The 19143-nt window shown below is 46.2% G+C and overlaps 1 protein-coding gene across 1 annotated transcript; it reads left to right on the top strand.

Moving 5' to 3' along the window:
• Positions 1-1940: 1940 nt before the first annotated feature.
• LOC120843172 (glycine receptor subunit alpha-2) lies at positions 1941-15376 on the top strand. The gene is made up of 5 exons (XM_040214422.2): positions 1941-1945; positions 3086-3186; positions 4252-4319; positions 12443-12669; positions 15079-15376. Exons 1-5 carry the CDS (start codon positions 1941-1943, stop codon positions 15374-15376), a joined length of 699 nt encoding a protein of 232 aa, XP_040070356.2.
• Positions 15377-19143: the final 3767 nt, after the last annotated feature.

Here is a 19143-nt window from a genome sequence, read left to right as displayed (position 1 = left end):
AGCCAGAAACGCAAATTTAACTTTTAGCCTCGACACGGCGTGGCGCCACCTTCGCGTAGGGGCCTGCTGCGCATTCATGTAAACGTTGCCGCGTCGGCTTCGTTCGAAGGACGATTGGAGTCGACGCGCTGAAGTCGCGTTCATATAAACGCGGCTAATGATTATGACCGAACGCCTTGGGATCTCATGTAACCATGTAACCCTTTTACACACAGTACACTGGTGCCATCTATCGGGTGGACCTGCAACGCCTCAAATACGCGTATAACTATACTTCGCTTCTACTTAAAGGCCGACGTACACTTCGCGCTTCCCGCGTTTGCCCGCCTCCTGCTTTCCTTGATCCTCTCCCCTTTTTAACTTGCCCCCACTTTGCTCACCTCGCAGCTTAGGAGAGGGGAGAGCTAAGAGGATTAGCTTCCCCGCAGAAAACTGAGGTTGCACGTCGGCCTCTAAAGGCCCGTTCACACTCTTGCGACCAACTTCGACCGAGAGAGACCAGACCGGTTTTTAAGCCTTTTGCGACTTCTTAGGACCGGATCCGCTGCAGCGGAGCTGGTCCTAAGAGGTCGCAAGAGGCTTAAAACCGGTCTGGTCTCTTTCGGTCTAACTCGGTCGCAAAAGTGTGAACCGGCCTTAAAGCACCATTCACACTCTTACGACTGAGTTAGACCGAGAGAGACCAGACCGGTTTTCAAGCCTTTTGCGACCTCTTAGGACCGGATGCGCTACAGCGGAGCTGGTCCTAAGAGATCGCAAGAGGCTTAAGGCCCGTTCACACTCTTGCGACCGAGTAATACCGAGAGAGACCTGACCGGTTTTTAATACTTTTGCGATCTCTTAGGACCAGCTCCGCTGCCGCGCATCCGGTCATAAGAAGTCGCAAAAGGCTTGAAAACCGGTCTGGTCTTTCTCCGTCTTACTCGGTCGCAAGAGTGTGAACGGCGCTTAACAGCCAATCTACTAAATCGTCTTTTGCAGGAAAAAAAAAAAAACGGATCCCAGTTTTCTTTTTTCCATTTCCTGTCGCCCTCTTCTTCCCTCTTCCCCACTCTGGAGCGCGTCCTTGAGCAACTCCCCGTGGAAAGAAGGAGGGTCTCCCTTTCTCTTGGATGGATAGGAGGAATGGAGGGAGAGTTTAATTCCCTTCTGGCAGCTGATCGGCCTTTAAATCAAGAAGCAGCCGACGCTACCGAGCTAGTGGGCCGAACCAAACCGCGACAAAGCGCAAGTCACTACGACTTGTCTGCATATGATTGGTACAGCGATGACAGAACACGCACAGGAGCATGATGAACACCATGATGGTGCTCTTTTCACTCTGTATGATTTGCTCCATCGGCTTGTAGCGCCGGCTTCGTCCGGGTTTGAGATGAAACGAAGTATGGATTGAAGGTTTTCCAGTTGTTTCGATATCAAATCTGCGCACTTTAGACCTTTCCAGCTCTTATTATTCGGGCGAAAAATGCTGAGTCACTGAGCTGTGGACGCATGCGCACTCTCTGCTATACCGCACAACAGAGCTACAGCGCATGCTCAGAAGGCGTTGCACACACCTACCTCAAATTATTCTAAATTTCAAGGCAAAATATGTACCAGTCAGGCCCCAGAAGTAGCATACTTCAGCCATCGGGTAATCCTAAAGTGCCTGAAAAAATGTATGTAAATTACAAGACAAAATCGGCCATTCTGTACATCAGGTTTTGCGAAATGTTGAAAACAAGTACGTAGAAATCACAAAGAGGTTGCAGAATGTGTTGCGGGTCTACTACTAAGATAAGATGAAAGCAACTATTATACAGTTTCTGCATGGCAGAAAATCTCTTCTTTCCCCCTCCCTTTCCTTCTTATTTAACATGGAGGTAGGGAATGAGGTCGGAAGAAATGAGGGGACTATTTCTTTCTTTTTTTTTTGTGTGTGTGTGTAGTGGAACCACAGGATGGGGTGAGAGGGTGGAGTTATTTTCTACTCTGCTTGTAAAGCAAACTTCAAAATCAGTTTCTAGAAAATGTGAGTAAAATTCAGGAGCAAAGCAGCGATTTATAAAGATGATTTGTTTGCATGTACGTTCATTTGACAGCGCGAGGTTATATTGACTGAAAAAAGCGCATAAAGGGGCATTCCATTGGGTCATTAAACTGCTGAGCCGGGGCCCTCAGAGCACCTGTAATCACGAATTCGTCGTAACACGACCGCACGACGAAACTTTACTTCCCGACGTATGATTTTGCAAAGGTACAAGCGAGCAGGACAAGAACGACGAAAATAATCCCTGGAGAAGGGGAACAAGAGGAACAAACAGAAACCTCCAAACACAGCTAGGTGACTGGTGCGTGACCGAGGAGATTTGTGTTTGTCCTTTGTCCCTCTTGTGCCACTTCTCCAGGGATTATTTTCGTAATTCCCGACGTGTCCGCGGCCGTTGAGAAGAAGGGGTTTTAGTAACCGTAAGTTGAGAATTCGTGCATCTCGTATACCACCAGATATACGCCCGCCATTTCTACTCTCGACTCTCGACGTTTAGTGTTACTCATATATGGCATCCCTGTAGCCGCATTCTGCTTTTAAAAAAACCCTTTTCAGAGTTCCCGAAACGCTACAAATGCCCTCTAAAAAAAAGGTTGCGTGGTGAACGTTTTGTCAGATATTCGAAGAAATTAATCTCATTAGAGCTTTATTTCATTTCATTTCACTCCATTTTAGGCTCTCCTTTATTTAATTTTATATAAGCTTTATTTCTATTGCATTTAATTCAATCTTCGTTATATTATTCCACTTAAATTTAGTTTCGATTCGCAAAATGTCTGCGGAGTTTTTCCGCAGACATTATGACAGAATTATCCGCAGACATATCTGCGGACAGTTTCCGTACAACCAATGTGACATTTATCGTCGTACATGCAAGAAGCACGTCTCAGGCAGTGACTGTATTTTTTTTTTTTTTTACTGTGATGTGTTTTAAGTTTTTTTTTTTATTAGTAGTAGTATTATTGCATTTAAGTTTTGTTTCTTTGTTTATTATTTGTTTTGTTTGTACTTAAAACCTAGTTAAATCTTCTCCGTTCTGTTTTTCGGTGAACGCAGAAGCCTCATCCGGGACTTCGGCGGTGAGACTCTGGAGCTCTCGTCCATCCTTCCGGCCAATCCCAGGGAGTACGACAACCTGGCACCGCCAAAGGAAAAAGGTGACGTCCCCCTTCTATGTGAAGACTCCGTGACTGGTCCCCTTTTGAAAGCCGTTTGAGACCGCCGATGTAAACCCATCTTGCACAGAGCCTCTAAATTTGCATTTAAACGTGTTTTTTTTTTTCTTTTAGTGACACAAATCACGAGTAAACAAAAATCAAGAGAAACATTTTTTTGTGAGTGTGTGTTTTTGTTGATTATTTTCTATCTCGTGCCTGAGCATAGAAAGGTGGACGCCTATTAGAAGTAATTAGTAACCTAAGAGACATATTCGCCAGAAATATAACATCGCCAATAAACCGTAATAATTATCACCATTGCAACAATTACTTGGGTAATTTTGGTCAGTTTATGATGTCATTAATTTGCCTTTATTATTTACGTTTCTCTAAATAACATATAGTTACGTTCTTTGTACCTGCACATATCTAAAAGTTGTAGCTAATTTGTTTCAGAGACATATGGTTGCGACGCGCGAGATGATTCACGCAGCAAATTCGAAATTAATCTTCTTATGTAAAACTTTAAAGCACCCAGCAAATACATTTTACGGGTATTTTCGCGAATAACTTCACAGTGATTACTTTCTCCGAAACATTACCATTTAAAATACCCAAAAGTCTTTACCACTAAAGGAAAATATTTTTATATATTCTTGATTTTCTCAAGCATATATATAAAAAAACTATTGTCATCTACACTTTTTTCTTTTCGTATTAATCCGGAAGCACAGCTAAACTTCCTGAAAGAGACCCAAATGGCGCGTCCGTAGTTTAAAGACTTCGTCTTTCATTGTTTTGTTTTCTTTTTATTCCGTCTAAGAAATTTGCTATGCCTTCTACTATATCCCGCGAGCCAATATTTGTGGTTCGCTTCCCCTACAAATGAGAAAAGCGAGAACAAATCTTGATTCGGAACGAGCGAGCGGTACTTGCTTTAAATGGGACGGAACGTAAAATGACACCTGCGATGATGATGATGATGATGATGATGGTTGTCTCTCCCTTTATCTAACCTTAACGAAAATCTTACTTTTCTTTTCTTTTTTTCTTTCATTCATCTAGGCAAACCGACCGGGGTCAAATTTCACGTGACCGTTCTCAGCTTGGATTCTATCGACGAGGGATCCATGGTGAGCAGCGTCGCCTCGTCCAATACGGCCCATAAATGAGGACAAGGCCTGGGCATGACGTCATCGTTAGTGGGGGGAACGCGCAGGCCTTCTTCAAGGTGGCATTAACCCTATCCCTCATCTCCTACCTCACTCGCGATAACATGGCCTTTAAAAACAAAGAGAAAAAAAAAAGGTAATAACGTGTTAGTCCGTTACTCTATACCGGTGAGGTCAGTCCACTGCGGTGGCGCTGCTGTTGACGCAGACGCTGCGCAGACGCTGCGCGCGAATCAGATTTCTGCCCACGAGCTGCAGTACCGTTGTGGGCAAACGCTTATTTGTTGTCAAAGAGCGGATCGGTGGTCCCTAGCCTGTTGCACAGTATTTACTCAATAAGAAGCTATAGATAACGCGTTATTTAATGACTGATGTGGCAATTTTTTATTATTCTTTTGTGCCAGCAATTTTGAAAAAAAAAAACAAGTCAAAAGTCGCAAGTGGATGTTTTTTTTTTAACGCAACATCAAACAGATGGTATTTTCGTATTAAATGGCCTTGTTACACCCATTCCCCGTTTCTTCGTTTTATTTAGGCCGTTTTGATGTCTTGAAAAGACTAAGGCGGGCCCTGTGGATTCTATGCGGATAGCAAGTTGTCTGCTTCTAGCTCGGGAGTTGCGGTGACGTCAGAACAACGCCGAGCACTGATTGGCTTTTATTTATTTCAAAATACTATCAGTCTCTATTGAGACTATGATAGGGTGGGTATACAAGCGTACAAAAAAACACAAAAAAACAACAGCATCAAGAGCAGCACACACTTGAAAAGGTATTATGAAAGATATCGCCAAATAATCACAAAAAATGCTTTGACAATGAAAGATGACAATATAGATCCGTCATGGGCTATGATGCGTCGGCGAAAAACAATACAAAAGACAAACAATGTTTATTTACATTTCGCAAGATGCTATATAAGAAGAAAAAGCTTCAAGTGATTGGCATACCACAGATTGATTGGAAGGATAGATGGGAAGGCCTCAATGCCAAATCTCTCAAGGTCTCCCCAATAACTTTTTTTTTCTTCGGCCATCTAAAAAGAGCTCGGCGTTCTGACGTAATCGTAATTCTCCCTAGCAAGAAGCAGACGACTTGCTCTCCGGATAGCCCTTTAAAATTGAGTCCCCCTCCCTTTACATTCTCCCCTCCTCAGCATTCTTTCTAGCGCAGCACAGAGATATTAAAGCCGTTGTCAAACTGATCAGATACATCGTACAAACGACACGGAGTTTCCCCGCAGACACCATGGCAGAGAATTATCTCTGTTGCAAGCACGCTTGGTTAATGCATCTGCTTATAACTTGTCTGCGGACAGAGTTTGGATGACCAATATGGCCGTCCTAGAAAGAATACGCCTAAGACAGTGGTGAGTTTTAAGGAACCTTTTTTTTTTTTTTTTCAGATGCGATGCGGCACGATGGGCCCTCCGGCACGCACTGCGCATGCGCGAGTCTTCTGCGGTAGCGCATGCGCAGTTCATACCCGAGGGCCCCTCGAACCGTGTCAGGAGTGCAAAAACGGTTCCCTATAAAATTCTCAATACTGGTGCGACCGGCGGCTCGGCCTGTGGCCCGCTTTCGAGATGCCTGCACACGTATTCGCGAACTTGTTTTTGTTTGGTTTGCCTTTGTAGCGAAATGCAGCCCAAGATCGTAAACCGACCACGTTCGGGTGCACGTCTCGAGTTATTGAAGAGTTTTAGTTTATCGTTTTGGGTCGATCCCGCTACGCGCAGTCTGCTACAATCTCCGTTATGTGTATCGTGGCGGAGTCTCGTGATTTAGTATTGAACCAACGTTAGCAAGCCGCTTCATTTAAACAACCGGAAAGAATAAACACAAATTCGGGACGAAACCTGACGCATACAACGTTCCAAATTTGTGTTTATTCTTTCCGGTTATTTAAGTATATTTACCAACACGCTCGTTTTTAATGTTAAGCCGCTTCGGTTTACAGCGTTACGAGAGCCAACGCGACGTAACTAGCGACTTTTTTTAATTTTGTAGCGTGAGCTACACTGGCCGAGGTTGAGCAGTTTCGCGTGGGTCCTGGAGAGCCGTGCTGCGCATGCGCGAAGACCAGTGACGTCACACGGCGCACAGCTGGCACGCCGGAGCCGCAGCCGCCGCGCGCTCCGCCGCCGCCGCTCGCGCCTCGCCGGTCTGCGCATTCCAGAAGAGTGACGTCATAGCCGCGGCAGACGCACTGGCGCCGCCGCGTGCCCAGCTGTGCGCATCCGTTGCGCAGTAGCCAAGTCTGATGCTGCACCGGAGCCGCTTGATAGCGCCTCTCATTTTTTTTTTAGGCAATCCTTAGTGATGTATTGTTAGCGCCACTTTCTAGATGTACTATACTTTTGTTAATGAGTAAAGTGGTCATTTTTGCTTCGTTTATAAGTAAATTAAAATTGTTTGTAATCGAAGGAAAGTGAAGGCCGCGAGCTCGCCAATTCGACCCAATTTCAGTCAAACGACAAGACGTTGAGGAAAAGCTGTCGGAAACAACAGCATCCATAGCTATTCTGATGTCACTGTGATTGTGCTGCTTTTCCATAAATTTTTTTTCACTGTTTACTACAGATTAAACTCCGCAAAAATGTTTCGGATCCGCTCTGTCGCTCGCTTCTTAGGTTGGTTCTGTCCTTGCGACACAAGTGGCCGAGCAGGAAGTCGGATCTTTCGCGCACAGCACAGACTAATTAAGCTTTTTTTTTTTGTTTCGTGGCCGTACCTTATGTCCGTGATAAATCGTCACCTGTCGCGTTCCTCAAACGTATCTGTCGCGCTACCTCTCGTAGCAACACGGTATACCGTCCGCCACGAAGAAGTGCAGCCGCGAAGCGGGAGAAGCAGCGCGGACACATGCTTCGTGGCGGACATCTTGAATCGCGTCCTTTTCCCCGGCTTTCCCTAATCTCGCGAAAACTCGTTCTCGCGAGACCCACGCTAGCACAGCTTCGACAACGTCGCAATACATTTTTCCGCTAGCAGCGCGCATGCGCAATATGCGACGTCGCTGTAGCGTATTGCGTATCGTGAAAGTCAATACGATCTGCTAAAACTCTCTATTATGGCCGTAGGCCACGGTCGTAACAGACCCTCTACAAAGGTACATCGAGAAATATTGCCGGTCGCCATTTTCGGGGCACGTGAAGCGTATAATAGGATCCGAGTCTTCGCCGAACGCTGACGTAACCCCTGTGACGTCATACAAGCTCAAAGCACGTATCCAAACAATGGCCCACTCGGATGATTGGCGCAATCGCTGCAAGATGGCGCGCCGCACTTCTGGTGAGGGTCTATTCATGCTGAGGATCTCTCTCCAGCGGTAATAAACCTCCTTCTATCGAGGAGACTCGTCTGGTAAAATAACGGCATTGCCTAATTAATTACCGCTGCAGGGTGTGCCCTCCCTTTCACCTTACGATGGACCGCAGCTGACGCTACGAGCCATCGTGGCCAATCAAACGTCGCGTAAGTGTCACGTGACCTTCGGAAAGGGTGCAGTGACGCGCTGGAAGTGTAGTCACGTGATACGCGTTCTCGGCGCTAGATTGGCTCCGATGGCTCGTAGCCTCCGTTGCGGTCCAGTCCAAGGCCAAACTGAATTCGTGAGTGGGCTGCCGTTATAGGGGCGCTCTGCTTCCCCCACATAATAAAACGAGTCTGTGAGTGTGCGGGCCGTTGGATTGTTTGATGCAAGAAATATCGTCCCCTACACGGTTGTACACAACCCTACCTACCCTAGTTCCTAAGCGACCGGCGCTCGCTCTTTACGCGTGTACATAGTTAGCTACTCTCCCAATGCCAATAATGTCGTCTCGATGTTCGCCGTGTTTGCCGTGCACGGGGGCAATCTACCTACCGCGGGGGTGACCCATAGTCCACGTGTACTTATATTCTCCTCTTGGTCCAGTGACTACAGCATTTTTATTTTTATTGGCGTCCCATCTTACAAGTATCGACCTCGTGTTTTTTCTTTATGCTTCCTTTCGTCACAGACGCGCGTTATTGATACGTCTGATCTTTGTTCTTTTTCTTCTTTTTTTTCTTTGACAGACGCGCCTTATTGGTGCGTGATTTGCACTCTTTGAGCTAACAATGTTTAGGCTAGGCCACGATGAAGAAGTAAAAGAGAGAAAGAGTGGTGTCTAAAGGGCGTCTCCTCGCCATGGAGCAAGTGCGACGAAGGTTCGCTCGCATTTCTGGCAAAAACCGTGAGATCTCGCAACACGTCCACGGGCATCTTAATGGACATCAGGCCGTCTTTAATCTGCGCACACGTTTACAAGGACGCGTAGCGGGCGACGGGCGTGGGCGAAGGCCCCTAGACCTACAGCGCCACCCCTGGGAGATGCGCGCAGCGCGAGCAAACTTTTTTTCGCCTTGGCTGACCTTGTTCGTGCACCTCACTTTTCTTTCACTGTGTGCTCAGCTGTGTCGGGCGTCATGTGTACGACAAGAGAGAGTGTGAGAAAACGAGAGGAACGGCGTCAAATACTCGCATAATGTTGCCAACTTTCTGGGACATTCGGTGTAATACAGAAGTTTCCAGGGAAATATCGAAATGTTAATTGATTCGCGTTCTATGATAATCAGGCAATTACAATCATCGGTGATATTACGATCTTTTGTCGAGATAAGCAGAAATTTATAATTTTGTGAATTTTGCCCGTAGGATGTAAATGAACAAAAAAAAATGTGTCGAGCCGTGGAATCAAAAAATAGAAGCGTTCAAGGGTTTAATTACTGCTCATTGATACTCTATGAGTGTCATCCAAAGTATTCCCGGGGAAACATGGCTACGTTTGTTGTTGTTCAGTTGAAATTCTCATTTTAGTGCATGCTCCGAGACGTTTATGTCCAAGAAGGTTGAGGACAAAAGGCGACAAACGAAAACACATAGAAGATCGGAAAACATGAGTAAATTGAGTAAAGTTCAGTAAATAAACTGAATAAACGAACAAAGCAAGAAATAAATCGACGATTGTATGTTGTGCTGACAGATTAAGAAACGCGTATGGCGCGGCTTAACACGAACATCTAATTTTCTCTGCTCGCCGAATGGGATTACGCCATTAGCCGGTAAGAGCGAGCAACAGCCAATCCGAAACGAGAAGCATAAACCTCATATGCCACGCCTTTTTATTTGCCTTGTCAGCGACTCTAATAGACTGGGAAGAGAAAAAATAATTGAAGGTTGGGTTCCTGAGTTCAAGAAAATAAATACGGCATACGGTAAAGACAAATATAGAATGTATCTATTTAACAAGCTTCGGTATGGCGCTCTTAATAATGCCATCTACGTGTTATATTGCGCAGAAATAGGAAATAAGCGTTTGGTTATAGAAAACAATCAAAGACGTAAACAACAACAAAAAATAACAGGAAGCCGAGAGAGTTGCAGCCCTTGCAATCGGATCCTGGGGGGTCGTCCGATCCTTTTCATGATTGGCAATGAGCGTACTCAGGTTGATTACAAGCCCTCCGGTACGCCCAACAGATGATTAGTTACATTAGTGGAGAAAAACTCACGAGCTAGATAGATATACAAGCCGATACAGCAAAAGGAGCCAGTGTTAACCTTCTAACCCCCTTTGCACCACAGTGATGTCTCGTTACTATAAACATATCCATTCCCAAGAAAAAGAAAATCGTCCATAATCTGGATAAACGAAACGAAACTCCACGCATTTCCCCAGTTTGTCTCCGAGAAGGTCGTCTCTATTCCTAGGTATTTATAATAACGGCATCTGTATTAATGACACCTGACTGTACCATAGAATAAATTGACCGAACGAATGCCTGCATCGAGGTCAGGTCTGCAATTTAGTCTTTGTTGAACATTCTGAAGCGGAGCTTTCTTGGTCCCCTTTGACCATTCAACGACAGAAATTGCGCCCTATCACTTTAATCTCCAGCAGGACTAGTAGAACCCCTAAGAGAAGATACAATACTAAAAGTGTCATAGGTGCACGCAATCACCTACAGATGGGAAATCGTGAACGAAGACAAAGAGTGCACATAAAGAGCGGAAGATTGCAGAACGATCGGGTGCTTTCTTTTATGTTCTCCCACTCTTACGTTTTTTCTAACTTCTGCCAGCCTTTGCAGTTCCGTGGTAAAGTAGCCCGTTGACTTCGGCTTCGACTTCGCCCATTTATCCTGGTCACTGACTCTTGCCGTTAGCTTTGTACGCCACACAGCCTGACCATTGAGTTTGGCTATGAACTTAGACCGTTGACTTTGACCGCTTATTATCAGCATTGACTTCGGACATTGGCTCCGACCAGTGACCTTGGTCATTGGCTTTGACCATTAGCTTTGACCATTAACTCTGGCCATTACTTTTGACCATTGACATTGACCCTTGGCTGTGACTATGTTCATTCCCTTTAACAATCACTGTGTCCATTGACTTTAGTTATTTCTATGTGCCCTTGACTTTGACAATGAAGTTTAGAAAGTGATTCTAATTATATACTTTAGGGATTGACATTGGCCTGACAAATCGAGCTAATTTGATCATTGTTATTTTAAAACTGACTTGATATATTTACTAAGGTAATATGCTGAGCCCCTGATTCTGCTTAATTCCAGTTAAGATACTTGAACTTTGGAAGATATTTCAAGTAAATAAATACCTAATTTGATTTCTACATTGCAGTTGTTAAAAGATTGTTGTCCGCTGTCCTCGAAAGAGCTTGTGTCCCATTTGAACAGTACACGCTGCACTTGGGACGCGTAGTCTGTCACCACATGTCCTGCATGCAGTTAACGCCGCCTATAGACCTTTTCCACAAGGGCGCCGCCATCTTGAATTGTCGTCACTTCCAGTATGGGCGAAAACATTACTTTGCCGTCACCACGCAAAGAGAAGACATTTAGGATATAAGCATAACCGTCACACATTCTCGTTTTGGCTCCCCTCTATTTTTTTACTAGTTACAGGTTGAAACGTTTTACTATTTTGTCGTCGCCCATACTGGAAGTGACGACAATTCAAGATGGCGGCACTCCTGTGGAAAATGTCTATACTCCGCGACAACTTTTCTTGGCAATGCAGTGGAAGGTAGAGGCCCGCGTCCCCTCTCCCATTTTGAGTGTACAAAGGCTCTCCTCCCCTCCCCGGAAATGGGGGAGGAGGAAAGCCTGCGTACACTCAAAATGGGAGAGGGGACGCGGGACGTACCTTCCACTGCATTGCCAAGAAAAGTTGTCGCGGAGTATAGAGAGGAAGCCGTAGTGCTGAATTTTATACTTAACCCACCGAGGGCCAACGAGGGGCATATATTGGTCATTGGTAAGTCTTCGGCTCAATCTCGCGTTCTATCAAAGGGAGCGCAAGCTCCATGCCGAACACTGACACAGCATCCGTGTACATTCTCTGCCCAGCACCGGCCCGCGATAGGTGGGATAGAAAATCCAACAGTACGTTTTTCTATAGTTGTAGTTGGTGACAGGTTAAGGGTTCGAGAGAAGCTCCGCCCGCCTCATGTATAGCGGAGCGAACGCTGGAGAGGAGGCAACCTGCTCTGCAGCGTTCGCTTTGTTGAAGTGGAAAGGGATAGGAGGAGATGACCCTGATCATCTGAACCTGTAACCGACTATAGATAGGTGGTATTGGTGGGTCCCCGATTTTAAATTGAGCGTTCTCATTTGCTCGGCCCTTGGCCCTACACGTCGTCGAGAGTGAACCGTGTTGGCGCGAGAGCTATTCTTGGAGGCTGGCATCGGCAGTCATCCGTGCCGAGATTGGTCTTCGTGAATATATCTGAGTTTTCATGCCGTGGTCACGGTATAGACCTTTTAAAAAAGTTTGCGCTATATAGAACTGCCTCGCCAATTATATTGTTCCGCCATAACTTGGCCACGTAATCTGAGCATGTATATTGAACACAAGGGCTGCGTCCGCATTCGGCGAAGACTCGGATCCAGATTGAATCTGAGTCCTCGCCAATTGTACCCAAGGAAATGGCGACCACCGATGTTACTTGATGGGATTCTAACAAGGCTCTATTTTGTCCTTGCATTTCGTCTACGTTCATCTGTACCTCAACGTTCCCGAACGTCCCCTTTGCAGACTTACGTGGCAGACATCTTCATGTCCCAGTCCTGGTACGACCACCGGCTGCGGTTACCACGAAACATGACGGCGAAGTACCGGCTTCTCCCGGTCAGCTGGCTCAAGCGCATGTGGAGACCGGACTCTTTCTTCAAGAACGCCAAGAGGGTCACCTTCCAGGAGATGACCATACCCAACCACTACATCTGGCTCTACTCGGATCGGAGCATACTGTACATGGTCAAGTGAGTTCTTTCCCAAATCACCGGGACTAATGACGCGCTCTTTTGTTTTTAGCTCAATAAGTGGTGTGAAGAAGATAAAAGAAAGGTGTTTTTCTCAACGCAACCGTAAACAAGGCATCGCCGAACTCTCAACCTCCACTCAGATAAAGTGCTAGCGGTTCGAACTATACACTAAGGATTGAGAGCTTACCATTATATGACCCTGAAGTTATAAGCGATTTATTGACATATCCCGGGGATTTGCTCATTGAAAGTTTCCGAACTTTTGATTCAGATGAAGTTCTAAACTTCGGCATCAGGTTCCAATCACAAGTGGTATATATTTGAGCAGAGATGCGGGTGTTTGAACGGATATTCAGGGGAGAGATACAATTAACCCCCCCCCCCCTTTCCCCCCTTTCCCGTCTCCTGAGTTTACGGGTTTAGTATAGACACTTTAAACACGCGCCAGATTCAGCCGCCATTGCCGACCTTCTCTTGTCTCACCGAGATGCCGAGCCACTGAAGCGGGCATTGGCAATCCTCCACAGCGGCCTATGTTGGGGAGAACGACGCAATAACACCTAAAATGGCAATAAACTGCACTGCTGTGGTATTAATGAAGTGGAGCGAACGGAATAAGGAAGGAACAAAAACTGAAAGTCGGTTATGGCTGCGCCCATGCACAGCTGCCTGAAAGCGTTTGTAGAGCCCTAAGCCCCAAAACCTCGAAATAGCCTCAAACTAAAAAAAAAAAAAAAAAAAAACATAAAAAAACATAGCGTTTCCCTTTTCCCCTTCCCTTCTTTCTTGGCAAATAATGCTTGGCAAAAATTACGCCCCCCCCCCCCCCCCCCCCCCCCCCGCCTTCTGGCAAAATGTACGGCGAGACTGAGGGTTCTAACGTGCGCAGTTCCGACAGTAAACAAAAACTGTTCTCGTTCTCCTCCAAACCAGCCCATAGGTGCGCACGTGCAGTGATGTTGATAGGACGCACCTATTTATGCAGAGCACGAGTTTGTCTGCTTCTTGCGCAAGGGTTGCGGTGTCGTCAGAAAACCTAGCTCTGATCGACTCCGATCGGAAGTATATAGCGGGTAGATCTCAAAGCAGCTGGCCTACATGCAGCTAGCATCTCACGAAGTATACCCCTATATACTATGGTGCCTGGGACACGACTCCGACTGGTGTACTTACCGCGTCCTTAAAAGTGGTCCCTCGATGTTCGCCCGATGACGTCATACAAGTGTCGTGCTGCCGCCAGCCGCGATTCTGGCGGCGTCCCAACAGCTGCGGTGTAGGTTGCAGACGCCTGTTCTGCTGCAGGTCGCTCTCCAGTGAGGCAGTCCACGGAAGCTCCGGTAACCAGAAGTTGGGACGCAGCGATGACAGCGACACTCGCGTTCGGTTGTGCTACTCGCAGCTTCTCGTTAGCATTTCTACGACCAATCGCCAGGATCGCGACATGCAACAGCGTGACACTTCGGCTTCTGTGACGTCATTTGTTGCTACTTCGGGACCTCTTTCTGTGTATGGGCAGCATTGGACGCTAAACGCACCAGTCGAAAACGCGCTCCAGGCGCCATACCTACACCGCGTGAGTGAAATAGATTGCTGGCTCTTCGAAGGCACCGCATAAATCTGATTTCTGACGTAAAGTTGTGCAGATGGTTGTGCAGGGGTGGCCAAATATGGCGCGTTTCGTGTAATTTCAAACGATGAACTAACGCGAGTACAGATTAAAATGACAAAAGTGCGAGTTTGCTTCCTACGGCGCGGACGTCTGCAAATAATAGACGTCTGGGTGACGCATCAGACGAAGGATGGCGGTCGCTGCTGATATATAGCCGAAGTAGCCCGACAAAAATTAAAAGCTTTTTTTTGTTGTTGTTGTTGTTTTGTGTCTATTTGATGTGGTTTATTAGTAAACATAACAGAATCGTACAATACACCGAAAGCGCCCAGTTCACATTTGCCTCAAAAAACATCGGTGACAGCGCTCTCGCTTTTCCCTGTCTCCATCTGTCAGCTGTCGCACCAATCAGAGGCATTTTGTTAGTAGGCAAACGCCGTAGGTAACGAATTCAACCGCTTTTTTCACTCTTTACTCATGAAAAGCAATTATTTAAAATATTAGCGCTCAAAATACACCATATTTTTCCATTTCTGTACGAAATCTTAGCACGATGCGTTAAGGAACCGATGTATGTGATCCATTCAAGCAGCCAACGATCTATTTTACTCACGCTGTAGTTTAATCTCCTCGTCAACGGCTGCCCCTGTCTCGCGCATAAACAGCGAATTCGTTCCTCGACTAAGTAGTAGAGCATCGTGTAAGTTATTTATTGATTGGGTGATCGAAATACGTTCGTTCGCATCTCCCCTATCTACCCCTCCCCTCTCTCTCTCTCTCTCTCTCTCTGAACGTAGGTTGACCCTTCTCCTGTCGTGCGCCATGAAGTTCGAGACGTACCCGCACGACACTCAAGTGTGCACCATGAAGATCGAAAGCTGTGAGTGCTGCCTTGGTGTTCCTTTGTTTTCCTACCCGCATTCTTTTCAAACCTCGGTAACCGAGGGGTGTCGCTGCTGCTGCTACGACCGGAATGAGACACACATTGACAAGCCGACAGAAATGTCTGTGTGCAACCCAGAAAAGAAACAAAAACATGACCCGGTAGCAAACAAGACTCGTCCAATATGTGGTTGGTCAATAGGGGGCTCGTAATAGGTTTCTTCCGTCTCACTGCCATCTTTCGCTCTGTTGTCTTAACCTCGGGAGTTCCTGAAACGAGACTGAGAAACAGACACACGATCGTTACGGTATTAGTGAGAGGAAGAAAATGCGTACGTCCCCTTGATCCGTACCGGATAAAGGCAGTGGATTGCAGAATTGGATTATACGTTGGATTTAGTATAAATTAACTCCAAAATACGCCAAATTTATTGGCATATATATATGAACTAATTTACAGTTACGCTCATTTGCTGCTAAATATAGCCGGTATACAAAAAATAAAAGGTCAATCACAATGCCTTGCTGCGTTACATTTCGGCGAACACTGCAACGTAGATGCCATTAAAGAATCGAAGGTAAAGTTTAAAGGGCAGAGTTCTAGCGAAAAGCTTTGTTGGTCAGACTCACTCGAGTGAGAAGAGCATTCTGTGAAGCCACAGGCTCTTGCCCGGCTCTCCCACGAGGATACACAGAACTCTCGAGAACGAGCAAAGAACAATACGGAAGCAAAACAAACATCTTTGACTCGACCTGACTCTATCTGTTCCTTGGCCGATTCTCATCCGGTTCAAGCTCCCACTATTCAAGAAAAAAAAGTAATCAAATCAAAGTGAGAAGTTTGTCCCGCCTGTCACACAGGCATGTTCGAATGAACTCCCGGAGGAGCACCGGCGACGTCGCCAGCTCTCAGTCTAACGGGATTAACTGGGCATAGAACACGAAACTAAGGTCCCAGAAGCTTGTCCCTGGATCTGCCCGTGTTCTCCTTTCTTACCCTCGGACCCTTGTTTCTCTAGCGTGTATGGACACTGCAGGCTCCGGCGACTGGACGCTCCGAAACCCCAGCAGTGCCGCCGCACCTTTGGTATAGTCGAGCAAAAAGAAAAAACAAAGAATGAAAAAAAAAAAAAGTACTTCCTGGAGCCTGTCCCCGTGAAACCCGGTGTTCTCTCCGCTGTTCGGTTTGTCGATAAGGGATGTTAGATTTCCTCGTAAGCTAAGCTTGGAGCTCCAAGCTAGCGTCTCCGCGTTGACATTAGCAGACGACATTCGAAAAATGGCGCCGACTGTTACTGGCTTCAGACTCTGCATCTGCATACACGTCTATTCAGTAGACTCTTCGCTCCTATGGTGACGGTATGGTGCCTGGAACGCGTCTCTAAGTGGTGTGTTTACCGCGCCTAAAAACGTGACCCCTCGATTTCCGCCTGATGACGTCATAGAAATGCCGTGCTGTCCCCGGTCGCGATCCTGGCGGCGTCCCAATAGCTGCGGTGGATGTGGCACACGCCTGTTCTGCTGCAGGTCGCTCTCCAGTGTGGCAGCCAGGGTTGCCAGGTGTTTGAACTCCAACCCGCCAAACGTCTACGAGATATAGCCCAAAAATAGCCAAATGTCGATCCAGAAAAATAGCCCAAAAATAGCCCTTCAAAAAAACTTACCATTTGAAACGTTTATTTTGAAAAGAAAAGACACAATACATTTTTATCCATCAAATGCCCCAGAAATGGCGTCCCATGCACGTTTGGCGAACTTCCTGAAACGCTCGTACAAGCGCATGACAACATACCTTCCACCAGGGTGTAAGATAGACAGGTGGGGAAACGAGAGCCAAATGAGCGACCGTATTGTGTCCCCCTCCGTTTTTTCATTTTCTGTGGCGCCATCTATGTGGAGCACCGCGAACTCTCACTCCGGGTGGGCGGCCGGTGGCGACCGGCAAAACTGAGGAAATGGTTTCTCGTGGATTTTCATTGGAAGACTGTCGCGCTCTCGGTTAATTTTGCGCACTCTCCCATAACGTTCCATGCGAATCCGATTCCGATTTTTATTCTCTCGCCGCAGCGCCATCTGTCGCAAATCGGGGTACCCGCAAGCAGACGAGTACACAATCCGGTCACGGCGCTACGGTAGGCTTCTATGGGCCGTTTCCCCACCTGTCTATCTTACACCCTGCCTTCCACTATATTGGGACGTCACGGGAGAACTATGCAGAATTCAGACAACTTAAAGAATGCGCAGAACAGGGGCTGTTAAGGCCGGAAACAATCGCGCCGTCACTTTTTGAGATGGAGGAATAACAGCACATGATTGCATTCGGAGGTAAACAATTGCACAAAGCGCGCAAAAAGAAGACGAATTAGTTTGCTGTCGCCAACTTATCAGGGTTAAGGAACTGAAGCGCCAAATGTTCACGTAACTTACTCTAAAAATGCATTCGAACCTATAAACCCAAGTGCTTTCAGGCATTTTGGTTCAAGCACAGGTCAGAAATTGCCCAGAGCACAGGTCCGAAATAGCCCAATGCACAGGTTAGAAATAGCCCAATACTAGCCAAATAGCCAACTACCATTTTTTCCCGCCAACTGCAAATAAAACTAGCCCAATTTGGCTATTTATAGCCCAACCTGGCAACCCTGGTGGCAGCCTACGGAATCTTCGGCAGCCGGAAGTTGGGACGTCACGACGACAGCGACACTCACGTTCACTGGTGCTTTTCGCCACCATTTCCACGATAAGCCGACCGGATCGGATACACCGGCATCTCTGTAGTCATATGTCACCATTTCGGGACCACTTTTGATGTATGGGAGGGGTAGGACACTAAACACAATAACAGTCGGAGACGCGGTCGAAGCACCACAGTGGTGGTGACAACAATGACAAACTTTGCAGCGCGGAAGGAGACAATGGTGAGGCGATATCAAGTGCGTGCTAACGCACTTTTTGTGTTTGTTTTTTGCCGCGTTTTTATTGGGCGGGCGTGAACATAAAGAGTTCGAAGTAAGGACTTAACGCAGATTCCTCATTTTCTCCGGCACCTAATATTTGGACCCGTTTTTCGCAAAACGTATGTTTTTATTCTAAAATTTGAACTAAGCTTCTTTTTTTTTTATTGCAACATAAAACTAGCTTAGCTGTATTTTTAAAAAAAATATATATACCATTCGTCGGGCTACGCGTGTATTCTGTATTCTCCGTCGCTGTTCTTAAATCTGTTCGGTGGTATCGTTCGTATTCATGAAAGGCGGTCTATGTGAAATAAAATTCATGCTGGTCTTTTTCAGGTTTTCAATTTCCAGCAAGTATACAATCCAAAGACAACGGAATCACGTCGGTTGCATTGGCGTCGGTGCGTCACACGAAACTCAAGAACAAACCGTTTTCTTGTTTGTATAGTTGTCCCTTACGGCGGATGACAACGGGATGGTGTTTACTAAAACAATAAGCTGACCAATTTTTGGTCACGTTTGAGACTTGACCGCCGAAGCCGGAGAAGCGCCGACAAATACGGGCGAATCAGATCAACGAAGCGAGACGACAAGGAGGGAGGGGTACCCGTACGAAAATGTCAGATATGGCCCTGATATATTTTATATATGGCCAGATATGATAATATAAGCAGTCAAATAGGGCTGCATTTCGCCAGATATGGGAGCTTATACGGCCGTATTTCGCAATATAGGTGGGCAAATACTGCTAGATCTGGCCGTATAAGTGCGTAAATACGGGCATATATCACCATATACGCGCGCAAATATAGCCCCAGATAATGATATATGGGCCCGTTTCAGTTGTAAAAGCAACAAGTTATACGTACTCGCTAAGACACTAGTTGATTGATCTTATTGCATGAGTCTCATGTAATTGGTTAACTATTGTCAACATCCTTAAAGTGAAGTTATTCCAGGAATTTGAACCAATTAATCAATTGCGCAATTTGAAGATTGAAAGACAAATGAAATTTGGTTGTATGT

Source organism: Ixodes scapularis, unplaced genomic scaffold, assembly GCF_016920785.2.
Source record: "Ixodes scapularis isolate PalLabHiFi unplaced genomic scaffold, ASM1692078v2 PGA_scaffold8__174_contigs__length_109621045, whole genome shotgun sequence".
NCBI classification, from domain to species: Eukaryota; Metazoa; Arthropoda; class Arachnida; order Ixodida; family Ixodidae; genus Ixodes; species Ixodes scapularis.
This window is presented reverse-complemented; position numbering and strand designations above follow the sequence as displayed.

Bases quoted from the DNA above. Each gene is read 5' to 3' on its own strand.
- LOC120843172 (XM_040214422.2), top strand. The intron at 4,320-12,442 runs GTGAGCAGCGTC...TCCCCTTTGCAG, and splicing joins CTATCGACGAGGGATCCATG to ACTTACGTGGCAGACATCTT. The intron at 12,670-15,078 runs GTGAGTTCTTTC...CTCTGAACGTAG, and splicing joins AGCATACTGTACATGGTCAA to GTTGACCCTTCTCCTGTCGT.